The 13613-nt window shown below is 42.1% G+C and overlaps 1 protein-coding gene across 2 annotated transcripts in view; it reads right to left on the bottom strand.

Moving 5' to 3' along the window:
• CHLSN (cholesin) overlaps positions 1–13613 on the bottom strand; it is a 103717-nt gene that overhangs the window by 795 nt on the left and 89309 nt on the right. For both annotated transcript variants that reach the window (XM_082064624.1, XM_082064625.1), the window contains exon 4: positions 3135–3216. In XM_082064624.1, the coding sequence (XP_081920750.1) occupies positions 3135–3216 (82 nt within the window). The remainder of the gene's footprint in view (positions 1–3134; positions 3217–13613) is intronic.

Below are 13613 nucleotides of genomic sequence, written 5' to 3' on the forward strand. Positions count from 1 at the left end.
TTCAGCGAGAACTGCACCCGCATGGCTGAGGAAAGAAGTTTCCCTCGCGCCTACCCAAAATTCTTTGTTTGCTACGATGAGATACCACCCACCACCGAGCACTTCGACAGAATGCTGATACACAGGAATAGAATTTAATCTGAAAAATACAATGAATTCAGACATATGGAAATAATTTGGAGATCATGCTGGCTAAAACCAATAGGCTCTACTAACATGTCGAATGTTAAAAGCAGCTTAGTCATTTAAGTTGCATTACCCCAGAGTCACTCCCTTTCTCATTAACTAGTCATAGGGTAAATTTTAGCTTATCTGGCACTACATACCATTTAAATGATCGTTACGTAAATCATCTTGGCAATAACCAAGCAAAGACTTTTGAATGGTTTATTCAGTATTTCAAGCCAAGGTGTTTTCAGCAGTATCAGGTGAACAGAGGGACGTTGAAGCATATCTGAACTTCACGTTGTGTATCTGCGGAACAGCTTTCGGCCAATAGCGAATATTTTTGCTGTAAATCAGGAGATGTTAAAATGACCTAATCCTGCAAATATTTTTCTCCATGTTTCACTTTACACACGGAACTTTAAAAGGCCTACTCGACATGAGCAAAGTTAAACACATACGTAAGTATTTAAAGGATTCGAGACTAATTATTCAAGGGCCGTTTCAGTTCTGCAAAGTATCAGCATTTTGGAGAAGGAAGAGCTTCAACAGATACTTAATTTACAACTTATTTTCCCATCGACATTTGGCAGCGTAACTTTGATCACTAAAACTTCTATCACACCAGAAGAAGAGGAAGAAAGAATATTCCAACACTGCCTTCATCAACCAGCGATATTACAAAGTCATAAATCAATACTAACGTCTGCATTCAGCCTCAGAACTTACATATTACGGAACACAATCCTCCTTCTAAGATCAATTTTTGGGCTGACTTGAAATATCGAGGTATCAAGATCTCCCACCACGGGTTTGGAAAGTGGAAGCGATGCTTATGGGATTTTATTACTATGCTTTTGTTAAACCGTTTTGGCCTTTTCTTGTTTCTTTTCCCCCCTGGCACGCGCTCACCCTGCCCGTCCCAACCAGCCGATGTGCGCTGGAGCTGAGACACCCCCACAGTGAAACCATCACCAGCATGGGGACACACTACAGAACAGCAGCAGGAAAAGAACAGTTATCACTTCCAGATTCTACTATGGAAACTCAAGGGTTTTCAGACTTCTTAGACGTGCAGTTGCCCACGAATTTGGCAAAGCAAACGCAGATACCTGCACAGAGAACGTCAGTTTGCTGCCCTCGAGCTCATTTTTCTCAATCACCTTCCAAGGAAGGTTCCAGAAGCCCTCCAGGGCCCTGCAGCCCAGACGCTGAACACAGCTCATAGTTTCTTACTAAAAACACTGTGCCAGATGACAAAGATCTACTAGTGATTTAGTCTTTATTTTATACTGGATGCTAAAGAAGTATAAAAGCTATAGGTATATGGGCTTGGAAGCTGCCAGTCAACCAACAGATGGATTTTAAAGGGACTTAAAAACCCCCCTTGTGTTGCAATGGATTTTAAAACCTCGACTTATTTCTTGCAGAAAGAGGCCAATCGGTGCAGGAAACTCCATCCCCATTGCGGTAGGTGACACCAGATCAAAGATGTGGCTTAGGAAGGAAAATTACCCACATCTCCTTTTGCATTTTCATCATGTTGGATGCCCACCAGATCGTATTCTGTAATGGCCAGGAAGTTGAATTTGGGTATAAAACAATATTCAAAGAAGCTGGTCTGCCCTCCCTAAAGTCCTGATGAAGAAAGATACTTAATTATAAGCACTTGAGCAGTTCTGCTAACTTTACTGAATCTGGATGCAGATGTTAATCATTATATCCAAAGCATCTCTGACTATTAAAGTACAAAATATGTGAATTTAAATAAATCATAGCACTTTCATCAGATTTAAAGGAAACAGAAAGGAAGTTTCCTTTCGGCGTTATTTCTTGCAGAAATAAGGAGTTACGCTGTGTTTCGCTACGTAAAACAAACGCTACTCAAGGTTAATTATTTCCCAGTGTATTTCAACACAAACTCCAAAGTAAACAAGTAAAAAACTAAGCCATCATTCTGCCTGTACAACAATGTCTAGGTGGCTTTAAAGAGCTTATGTTGATTTCAAAATGGTGATAAAAGATTTTTAAAGGAGAAACTTGAAAATAGAAGACAGCGCAAACAAGCTGGATACCGACAAATGTGCATTCTGCAAGCGATTTTTTTAAAGACATTACACTGTGTGAACGTTTGTACCTTCGTGAAACTCTGCTTTTAATGATCTGGTTCTCTAAAGGTATTTTGAATGATGAAGGTAACACCCTATGTCAGCGATTGGCGTCAGAGCTGAGTGATGTGGTCAGGAGGGTCGGGACGCACCAAATGTCCAAGTGCACACGCAAAACCGGCAAAACCCACCTGAACGTCAACCAAATGGATCGATAAGTGAAGCACTGTGCACATGGCTACATGTTTGTCCTATTGCACAACAAAACGAACGACCTGAACCTCCATTCAAGAGCATGACGGTCAGATGCTCACTGGAAATTCAATCGATATTGGTTTTTAAGTTAAGAAATGAATGGATTGCAGTAATACGCAAGCCTAGCTTCTGGTTATACTTTATGTTTTTTACAATCAACATCAGGTTTCACTTATATTTTAATGAGAAAGCTATTTTAACATCTTGGCAATATGGATGTACGTCCTACATGGAGCCAGGGATATCGGAGGCTATATGGGAATCGTGGCTCACATTCAGAAATTCAAATTAAGGATATGACTCAAATTCTCAGTAAGCTCCAGATTTATATAAAACATGAATTTGCTCTATTTATGCGCCACGTATATCAAGTACAAAAATCCAGCATACACGGGAGAATAATCACCAAAAAAAGATTAATCGCAAGCAATTAAAATGATTCAGTATTTGGGTTAAAACCAAAGTAATTCATTTATACATTATTAAAAATTATTAGAAAAGTGCATGGCTTGGACTAGCAAGTTTTGGTTAATAAAGAATAGCTACAACTAATGTATAAAACTTCATATCGTGGTTGTTCTGAGCAAAAGCAGCGTTAATACAAACCTTCTCTTTCTCGTACATGTGCAGGAGAAGCCAGGTTTGTCTTGTCTTCTGAAACTTCCACTCTTTGGGCTTCTCAGACCAGCTGGAGCAAACAAAAAAAGCTTAAATTAAATACTGTGTGATCAAAATATTCATTACGCATAAAACATTCCCCACAAGGACTCCAAGCGACGTGCACGCATGGTGCGGAGTTTCGTGACACTGTGAAACAGATATTAGCAGGGATTTTGTACGAGTGGCAAAAAAGAACACAAGGGTTGGCTACGTGTAAAAAGTGCAGATTATAGGAAGGCATTATTGCCAAGAATGTTGTGAGTTTTCATCAGAAAGCACGGATTTCTTGCAGTTCCCAATGAAGCCCCACTCCTCAGCTTCGGCCAGCGCTCTATGAGAGGCTGTTCATCTATAAGTTCATCCTTCTGAGCAATGATATGGAAAATGTTATAGGAAACGCTGCATATTTGCACAGCACAGAGAAGGTGAGTTTAAATTATTTTCTACGTTAAATAAGCCTGGAAACAGTTTTTATCATCTTTGCAAGGTGACAAGAACAGACTGAATGACTGACCTGTGAGCACATCCTGCGACGACAGTCCCTCTTCTAACGAAATCCTTTAACATAGTTTTATTTCTTTAAACCATACTGTGTGTTTCTATATTTGCTATTACATTTATTGGTTATTCACAATGCACAGTACTCGGAAAGTTTGATTCTCCATTAATTTTATGTTTTTCTCACTCACATTGTCACCTGAGCACTGTTAAGCATTAACTTGAAAAATACTGCCTGATCTCACTAATCTCCTATAAAGCTATAGGATGTGAAAATATCTTTATTGCCTCGTTTATAAACAACCGAGGCCAGCAAATGAGTGCACCACAAGGTTAATTGCTCTTATTAGCTTGTTACCAAAACCATATGCTCTCTCGTACCCATTATGGCGAGGCATCGTGCTCCCGCACCTAAGAGCCCACATTGGCTTCCACTCCAGTGAATCCTCTCGTAGGAACAAACAGAAGTTTCAGTTTGTCTTCCTGAAAGGTTTCACTCTGTATACACCACAATAATCCACATAAACAACAAACGCTTCAACATAACCGACTGCAGAAAGTACGTTTGTGGCCATTATTGCACCGGAGCCTCACAAACCGCTTCTCTTGGTTTGCACTCTGTGCCGTTAGAATCAAATGCTTAATGAGTATGGTAAAAAACCTCATATTTTCTTTAATAGACTGTGGGTGTAGTCCTATCTTTAGAAAGCGCTCCCAAGTTTTTAATTGCTGCTCCATCCGCTGCTGCATCAATTCCTGTTTCTCCCCTTGCAGGAAAAAGCTCCTTCTCTTGACCTTAATTCCCATCAAACTCCGGGCACAACACTCCTGATAATGGATGCACAAACGTTTCAGACGGGAAATGTGGCTCTTGCCGCCGTAACTGGCCGCACCCAGCACTTATTAAAATAAATCTCTTCCACTGATTCTTACGATGGCTTTTTTCCTATTCCTACAACAGCTTAAAAACCTATGGGAAGTATCGCTGTGACAAAGTGAGAGGGACATCTCATCTCATTGGAATGACACGGTACATCTTCAGAAATGCTCAACTTTGAAACAATAAAAGGTAAAGCTTGGTGACACAAGAGAGGTCGCATTTTGCTGTTTCTATGCGGATAAGATCCCTTGACATATCAGAGCAGTAAAAAAGCCGTTTCCTTTGAGTGACTGAATATACAGAGCAAGACCAACTACACTATTGCTTAAGAAAACCTTTTCCTTGACAATCACAACCTCTTTCACAGTCTGAATTAATTTGTAGCCTTTAGGAGCATCTGTGTCCAGATCAAATATAAGCTATGGAATTGGATTAAAAACTTGCATGTATAAAACCTGTATTTTTCCAGTATGCCTAGGGCTAATTTTCAATATATTGTACAAATACTAATTGCCTTCTTTACACAGTTAATGTTTGAATCTTTCATGCGAGCTTCAACTCATTGAAAAAACACATTGGTTGACTTTAGTTAAAGAGCTTTTATGTTTGTGCAAATGATCTTCCTTAAACGGCTTTGAAATTGAAGACACAGAGGAAATGAACCAAATGAATCACACAGCTTTGGGAATTTTACATTTGGGCTTTCGGTTCTTACCATGAGAGTCTCACGTAGAAAAGCTGCCCAAGATTCTCACTGGTCTATTGTGTAAAGGACTTTTAGTCTCTACGTTAATCTCACACAAACCTATTCCCAAACCACGGCTGAGTTGGACCTTCCCGGCTGCTCACCACAGATGTAATTTGCCTTCACAATGCTTCACCAGGTCCTTCTCAACACTGTGACAGCAAATGGGACATTTTCTGCGTATGGGCAGCAGAAGTCAGCAAACAGAAGACAAGTGGGAGCCAGCAGGGCAGAGCACGCTCTGGGAAGTCCCGGCAGAATGAAAAAGGGAAGGGAAAGTAGTCAAATTGGTTCCAGAAACACACCAAAAGATTCTTGTTACAAATTAGATTCAGGAATACACCACAATGCCTCTGCTTGCACTGCTGGCCAGGAGCAAACACCACAGAGCTGGCACAACTACCCACCAATCTCCCAGGTGTAGAAGAGCACTGCGCTGAGAGCCGACCATTCCGCTCGGTCAATTGAAAAGGTTATTGGGTAGCAGACAAGCCTTAGGAAACCAGAAAGCAATGAAGACGTGACTGCTGGTCACCTTGGAGAGAAGAGCACTGCTGGACCTCAAACACAAGGGCATCCGCAGCCGGTTCTGGGCCACTGACCATCCAGCCCACCCTGAAGACGGGGTATCTACCCAAGGTAAAGCTGAGCGCCACCAAATTTCAATTTCTCCAGCATACAGCCCAGGTTTGGCATCAGGGGATTCACCCGAAAGGTTCCTCCAGGTCAGCGTGGAGCCTCCTCTTGCTCCCCTGTGGTTTCCCCGTTCACCGAATCTCCAAAGAGGGACAGAAACCAGATCTGGTTGATTACACCACATTCAAGGTTACATTGAAAGGATCTCTTTGAAACACTAAAAGTGGGGCACTGGTGATCTTTCGAGGTCCCTTCCAATCCATAACATTCTGTGATTCTGTGACAGAGAGTGTCACATTCTTCTCATCCCATTTATCTGGCTGCTTGTCTGTTTTGATAACCCTCGGTCACTCAGCACCCTGAAAACCCTCTCTAAGGATCATCCGTGTTCTTCCACGAGCTCCAGGAGTGCTGAGCAGAACTTACAGCACACGATTAAGGCTTTAGGATCCAAGCGAAGCGCTTTGTTCCCGCACTGGTGTCATTTCTGCACTCACTGCCCTGCCTGTAAAATATGGATAACAGGTGCTTCCTCAATAAAGAACAACCACACTCTAAAAAATGCCCTTAAAGGTATTTAAAGCCATGCGGAAACACTCAAGTGATTTGCTGTAATATTTCACAATGCAATACATAAAATAGCAGCAGCTTTACATACACTCACGTTTAAGGCAAGCTCGCTGCCCTCAAAAGATCCGAATTTGGGAACTCCGAGCAGCGTTCCCAGGTCAGGTCAGCGGTGACCGTAACGCTACATTTGGCCAGTGGGTCAGGATGGAACCCAAGGGGCTCCCTGGAAGCAGCGCGGAGGGAGCACAAATTTGGCACAAGCTCATTCTTATGGGAGAAAAGCCATTCTGTGGATGGAGGTTTTATACGGGTATATAAAAAATATATGGAGGTGGATGGAAGTTTTATATATGCCCTACAGTGCACGTAGTGAAGTAGGAATAATAATTATTTTGTCCAGTCATAACACATACAATTATTTAACGGGAAACGTTAAAGTTTTTATTTTTATCGGGGGTATTCAGAGTTTCTTCTGTTTGTCTCAGGGGTGTTTAAAACAACTGGACTTCTTTACGTTCAGTGTTTGGGGGTCTGTCCTCGCCAACCCCCGCGGGCCCACCAGGCCGCTTCGCGTGGGCCCTGGGGTTCCACAGGAGATAACAGGAAACCCCATCTCAGGTGCGTGGGACGCTGGTTTTCCTCATTTATAAGAAATACCCCAAACTGAAATTCTACCCAGATTTTCAAAGACTTGACTGGAACGGCTGTAGTTAATATAGACACTAATCCGGGGCAGGACTCAAGATACAGATGATGTGAAAGAGAGTTATAGCCTTTATTTTTAACCGTTCTTTCCTCACATTATGGATGATTATGTTTATCTCCCAACTCCAATTTCTGGAGAAAGTTGTTATATTTACACCGATATTCTCAAATCTGGTTTGGAAGCTCATGAAATGATGACTCAGATAAAGGTTTTCCTTATTTTCCTGGAAGAGAAGAAACCCTAAGGGAGCTCTTTTGCCAGCAGAAAAGTTCCTAAAATTGTCAACAGCTTTTAGAATCGCTGCCACATTTTTGGTAGAAAGTCCTGGCACCATTTCTCAATCTGTGGTTTAAAAACAACTTTTAATATATTCTTCCATCTGGTTTAGACACAGCATAATGACTCAGGACTTGTGAAAAGGCCAGGGGGGAGCTTTTCTTTTTTAGATTTAGGAACCACACATGCAGGAATAGACTGGGTTTTAGTGTCTGGTTTTGTCCTGATGTCCAATATAAGGACAGGTTGTATCTGATTTTATCTGTACAGCAAACAACACAGGTCACGGAATTTTCTTAGAAAGTATTTATAAAGCAAAAGGAAAAGGGCCTTTGTGCCTTAGAGCAAAACTTGGATTAAATCTACATAAGGTGTTTATCGCAGCGTATCTTTTATTAGCCGCACTTTCATCACTTGCCATTATTTGTACCGTTTTATATTCTGTTCGCATCCTGAAGCCCCAGCCAACCAGGAACCCTCTTCCTCCCCACTCCAGGCCCCGCGCAAACACAACGGGACACGTTCCCTTCAAGAGCTTCAAGTATAAACAGATGAGAGATGATAAGTGGAAAGGAAAGTTGACCCAGAAAATGGTAACAATGCCTCAAAATCACGCGGCGGGTCATCGGCAGAGCTCATATCTCTTCTATACGGCACAATACACACAGGGTATCTTACTGTGATTCAACTTGTCAACTTTCCATAGACACCAACCCACCTGTGAACGCCACCAGCATTAAACTGGGAATAAAAACCTCACCCATTTTTATGTTTTTAATTATTTTTCTACTACAGTTACTTAGTTATTTAGCATTAGTGCTCCACCAGCCATATACCCATGAGCTGGTGTTACTGGGGCAGTTTTGTGGCACTGAACAATAGAACTGAATCTTTTCGATCTGTCTTGAAGGGACTCGGTTGCTCATTGTGGTGAGTGGTAAAACCCGGTGATTATTCGCTCTCACTGAGAACCACCCCAGAACCTCATGTTCTTCCAGCAACATGGGATTATAGTCACTAACAGTGACTGCAGGTATCTGCATTAGCCTGCCTGCAGCAAAATTGCATTTTCATCTGAAAACATATATAGCAGTAATAATATGTTGACCACGTTCTGTTGTTTTCAGTAATAACAAAAAGGTCAGCAGTAGGCTTGAAAGACAATGGCTAATATTACTAAGCTAAACGCATTTATTATTTTACATTCATTCATAAAAAGAAGGCAAAGCAGGGCTTGAATTATCTCCGAGGAAGAATAAAAACCAGAATTTGAGGCCTTCGCAGCCAATCTGTTCTGTTCCTGCAAGGAATATACAACCGAGCGCTGCCCCGCCTCTGTGCTGTCCCAGCTCCTCTCCAGATGTCCATCTCTTCTTGCGCTTAATTCTGGTCCCACTGATGCCCAGAGCAGAAATAATGGAAAATGGAAACAACTCTTGTGCCTCCCTCCCATGAAGAACATCCTGGGGGGTAGGAGGAGACAGAGAGGGCCCCATAGTCTGTAGGAAAATCATGGAAGAAACCAGCTGCCAGCAGGATTGTTTCCAAAGGTTGGCAACAATCCATTTATATAAACGCTTTCTGATGATCAGAGGAGGGATATGCTACCAGACCCAGAAAAAACACACACAGTCCCTTCTCTTCTGTCTTACGCCTACACCACAGAACGTCCATCTGCGGCTCCGACCACCCCTGCCAAGGTTCAGCCTTAGTTGCAACCAGTAGCTTATTTTCATTGCTTTGTTATTTTAAATCAGCTTTTAAAATTTTTGATGATTCTCCATCTTTGCTTCTCAAAGAGGAGAAAAACAGAAGAGATTAAACAATTAAGACCAAATGAAAAAGTTGATTTCTTAGTCTTAAACTAATCGTTGCTCTTCAAAGGAGGGATGTGAAGAGCATGTAGACTGAAATCACTGTTAGTGACTATAATCACATGTTGCTGGAAGAATCACACAGAATCACAGAATCACAGAATTGACAGGGTTGGAAAAGACCTCAGAGATCGTCAAGTCCAACCCTTGGTCCAACTCCAGCCCATTGACCAGATCATGAGGTTCTGGGGTGGTTCTCAGCGAGAGCGAATAATCACCGGGTTTTACCACTCACCACAATGAGCAACCGAGTCCCTTCAAGACAGATCGAAAAGATTCAGTTCTATTGTTCAGTGCCACAAAACTGCCCCAGTAACACCTGCTCATGGGTATACGGCTGGTGGAGCACTAATATACCCTAATCTTGTTCCCGGTGTCAATACCAAAAATATTCTATAGTTTCAGCAGTGCTGGGTCATACCTGTACTAGCTACACTTAGAATATTACAGTGTTAATGAAAGAATTAGACAAGCTACAAAAAGCTGCTACGAGAAGTCAAATATTGACCAGTGTGATAAAGTGTATAACTTTAAGGCCTATCTCAAATCTAGTCATGATTAAAAAGTCCAAAGTTTTAATAAGAAAACAGCAGCAATGTGTGGAAGCGTCCTGGTTTTCCATAGAAAACGCTGGAAGAGAAACCAACTCCATGCAAAAAATTCTCCGTGCAAGTGTTTGAGGAAGGAGAAGCCAATGGGAAGACCCAGACGGCCCCCCCGGCGCAGAGCGGCTGACAGCCCCCGCGCGTCCCCCGCATCCAGCCCACACCTTCAGACATCTCTCACCGCATAATACAGTCTGCCGGCACGCTGCGGCATTCGGGACAGCATCAGATCCTCCTCTTCCAACATCCTGTGATGTGTCTTCCACCGCGAAAACCTCTGCTCCAAGAACCTGATCTGCCAATTACTGCTTCCTGCAGATGGCTCTCATTCCAATTCAGTTTTATTCACATAAAAGTAATTACTAATACCTTTTTGGACATCAGCATATTAATAAATGTGTGAAGCAGGAGATGAGTTTTATTAAGGATCCGGTTTTATTATTTTAAAAATACGGCTTGTTATTCTAACTCTGGTTGGGAAGCCTCGACAGCCCCCTGGAGCTAATTGATTAATAATCACTGCCAACTGCACTTCACATTTTAATCTTGGCTCTGGCTGACTAGACTAAATGATCCCCTAGAGCTACGAAACTACTCTCTGCTATTTTGAGTACTTGGGCACCGGATGAATGGTTTAAACGTGTCGGAGGAAGTGAGCAGCAGCGTTAATTCTCCTAGATCTACATTTTATGACACGGGGAAAACATAAAGCCTTCCTTTCGCATTTCTGCCATGTCAAGAACGCAGTCTGAATGGAAGGAGATAGGTGAGCGGAAAAGGCCTTTTCTGCAGCCCAGGAGATGGGCTGAGGATGGGATGCCGGGTGCTCGGCGAGGGGAAACTCCATAGAGCTTCGTATTCCGGAACAAACCCCAACGCAAACACTATTTCATTCAAAGAGAGGAAATAACCCCTGCAATCTGCTTTGGGTTTAAAAATCTGAAGAGGTAGTTTGTTGTAACACTTCCATGCGAAATGGGTCGTTTTAATGACTCTGGTTCTATTTAACATGAAGAGTCTTGCCCGAGACAAATGGAGAAGGTCAACGTGATTGTGCAAAGTGTCGAACACTCGAATCGAATGAGCACGAAGGGCTCTGCTCAGACCCGGTGCACGCCTGGCACCGCAGGCCTCTCCTCCATCTCCATAATATACCTTACGAGCTTTCTAAAACTCATTTCAGATGAAATAATGTATTAAAACTGCTTAATTATTTAATTAGATGCAACTTCTTCTGTATAATACTATGGACAGATGAAAGCTGGATCTGCATGAGAAATACTTAATGGTTACATTTAATAAACAGTTAAGAAAGTTCATTTATACTAAATTTTATTTTACTGGAAATGAGAGTCATTAAGAAAGGATGCATTAAATTTTCTTAACTAGGTTTGGAAATAAAGACGTTATTTTACAGGAAAGATAATCAGGCAAAGAAACCTTAAGTATTTTTACCCCAGTATTTGCGGACTTAGCACACGGAATCTAGTTTTCCCCATCTGAAGAAGCGCTTTATAGCATGACGGTTAATTACTGTTAATACAATTTATAGCTGCAATAAGGTATCTGTGAAAATTTATGAGGAATCTTAAAAATCCTACTAAATATATATAAAAATAAATAAAAGCAAACTAAACTTTGGAAAAATCAATTAACTAACAATGCATAGGGAGCCTCGTTAGGCACATGAGAATGAGTCATCTCAAGAGCCACCAATCTCAGCTGTTGAAAGATCATCCTCAGGAGAACATGGAAGAACAGAAGTGCTGCCCACAACCCTCGGCTGGCCCGCTCGGGAGCCCTCGGTCCCGGTTGTATCAGCAGCAATGAAGTGGAATAAAGCTGCTCCGGTCATTCGCACCAGCGCTGCAGAGCAGCACAACTCCAGCCGCGGAACACAGAAACGTCTCCCAAAGCCACTAGAAGGGTTGGGAATATTAATCCATACACTACGTGCCCACCCAGAGGTCGGTATAGGTGCTCGTGGCCTTTGGAATGTCTGGAGTTACCAGTATGGAAAAAAATCCGTGCAAACTCCTGAGAAAAATCCTCCAGGACCATTTGGAGCAGCCGTTGATCTACGGCCAAAGAAAACAGCCCGTGTTCAGATGAGAAGAAAGTCGGGTCTGCTTCCCTCCTGTCACTTGCCTGAAAAGAGACCTTTGGATAGTCCAAGGACTCGGGCGAGTCACAAACTTCATCACTGTTTAACTTATCCAGCTGAAAAATGGGGGTAATACAGCAATTTCTCAAGAGCTGCCATAACAAGAGTGAGTAAATTAGCGTCAAAATATTTGTCATTTATTTTGTCAAAATACAGTTGGATATGCTATCAGGAAAGGTATTATGGAAAAGCAAATTACCATTACTATGACAGGGAGAAGATAGAGAAGTTTTCTTTTAAACAAAACTCAAAATCCCTTTAAAGATAGGTCTGGTTAGTTGATAACATGTTTTTCAGCTGATCCTGTAACTGATAGATGTCAGATGAAAGGATTTGTGAATCCATGTTAATAATGCTATTAAATACAGTATTTCCCTATAAGAACATTTGAACCAAATGCCCAAGTAAATATTTTGACAGCTTTGTTTCACGCTGAAAAAAATGGTAGAAGCACAAAGAGACAGAAGCTTTCAAAGTAAATCACTGCAGCTTCTACCCAAATACCCTTGGAGATGTGGACTTGTGACCTCCCATAAAATTAATGCGAAGACTTAGAAAGACGAATTATTTGATTTGGAGCCATAAAGCAGGATTAGAGTTTCCTAATCTATTTCTCCCTTTTTGTTAAATTTAGTGACCATTTATGGAAATTAAAAGAAGAAATCTCTTTGCTATAAACCAAATAGGATCATGAGCAGATTGAGGAGGACAGGACAGCTACTGACTGAGAAAACCTTCGCATGGCCATGAGCTTGCCTTGTTTTCTCCTCTTAAGCCACAGAGCAGCGCTGAGCAAAGGGGAAGGAAGCTACTGCAAAACCATTCCCTATAGAAAGGAGTTTAGCCAGAATCATATTAATAGCTAAACCAGAAGAGCTGTGCTTCAGTTAGTTTGTTAGTCCAGCTGCCTTTCCAAAGCTCAGCTGAATGAGTTGCCTCATAAGCGTTTACTAATTTGGCTGGAAAATCACGCAATCATTGATGTTTCTGCTTCTGAATGAGCTGAAAACACCCACAGAAATAGCAGCACCATCTGAGAACTTTCACGTATAACTAAGCTGAGAAGTCAGAGAACCTGATACTTCAGAATCTCCAAAGCGACCACCTGTCGTGCTTCAAGAAACCAGAGGGGATTACTTACTTTGGGTGGCTGTTTTTAGAAGTATGTAGCAAATAATGCTATTATTTGCCAGCACTAGCTTTAACCGACAATTTTATCCCCAGTGACAGCCAAAGCAGCCTCGGTGCCTGCTCTGGTTTATAAACCCGCTCCGTGCAGCACCTGAGCTCATTTGCAGAGGGCGAGGACTCGTTAATTTGGGCTCACCACCCAATGATGCGGGTTATTCACTCCAGACCTGAGCGGGTAATTCTGCACGGCGCTCTGCCACGCAGGCACCTTCCTCTGCTCAGCATCTCTTTAATCACCTGCATTGCAAAGCCGGACTCGCATGGAAGAGCTGCAGACCAA

Source organism: Streptopelia decaocto (assembly GCF_964273445.1).
Source record: "Streptopelia decaocto genome assembly, chromosome: 13".
Lineage (NCBI taxonomy): Eukaryota > Metazoa > Chordata > Aves > Columbiformes > Columbidae > Streptopelia > Streptopelia decaocto.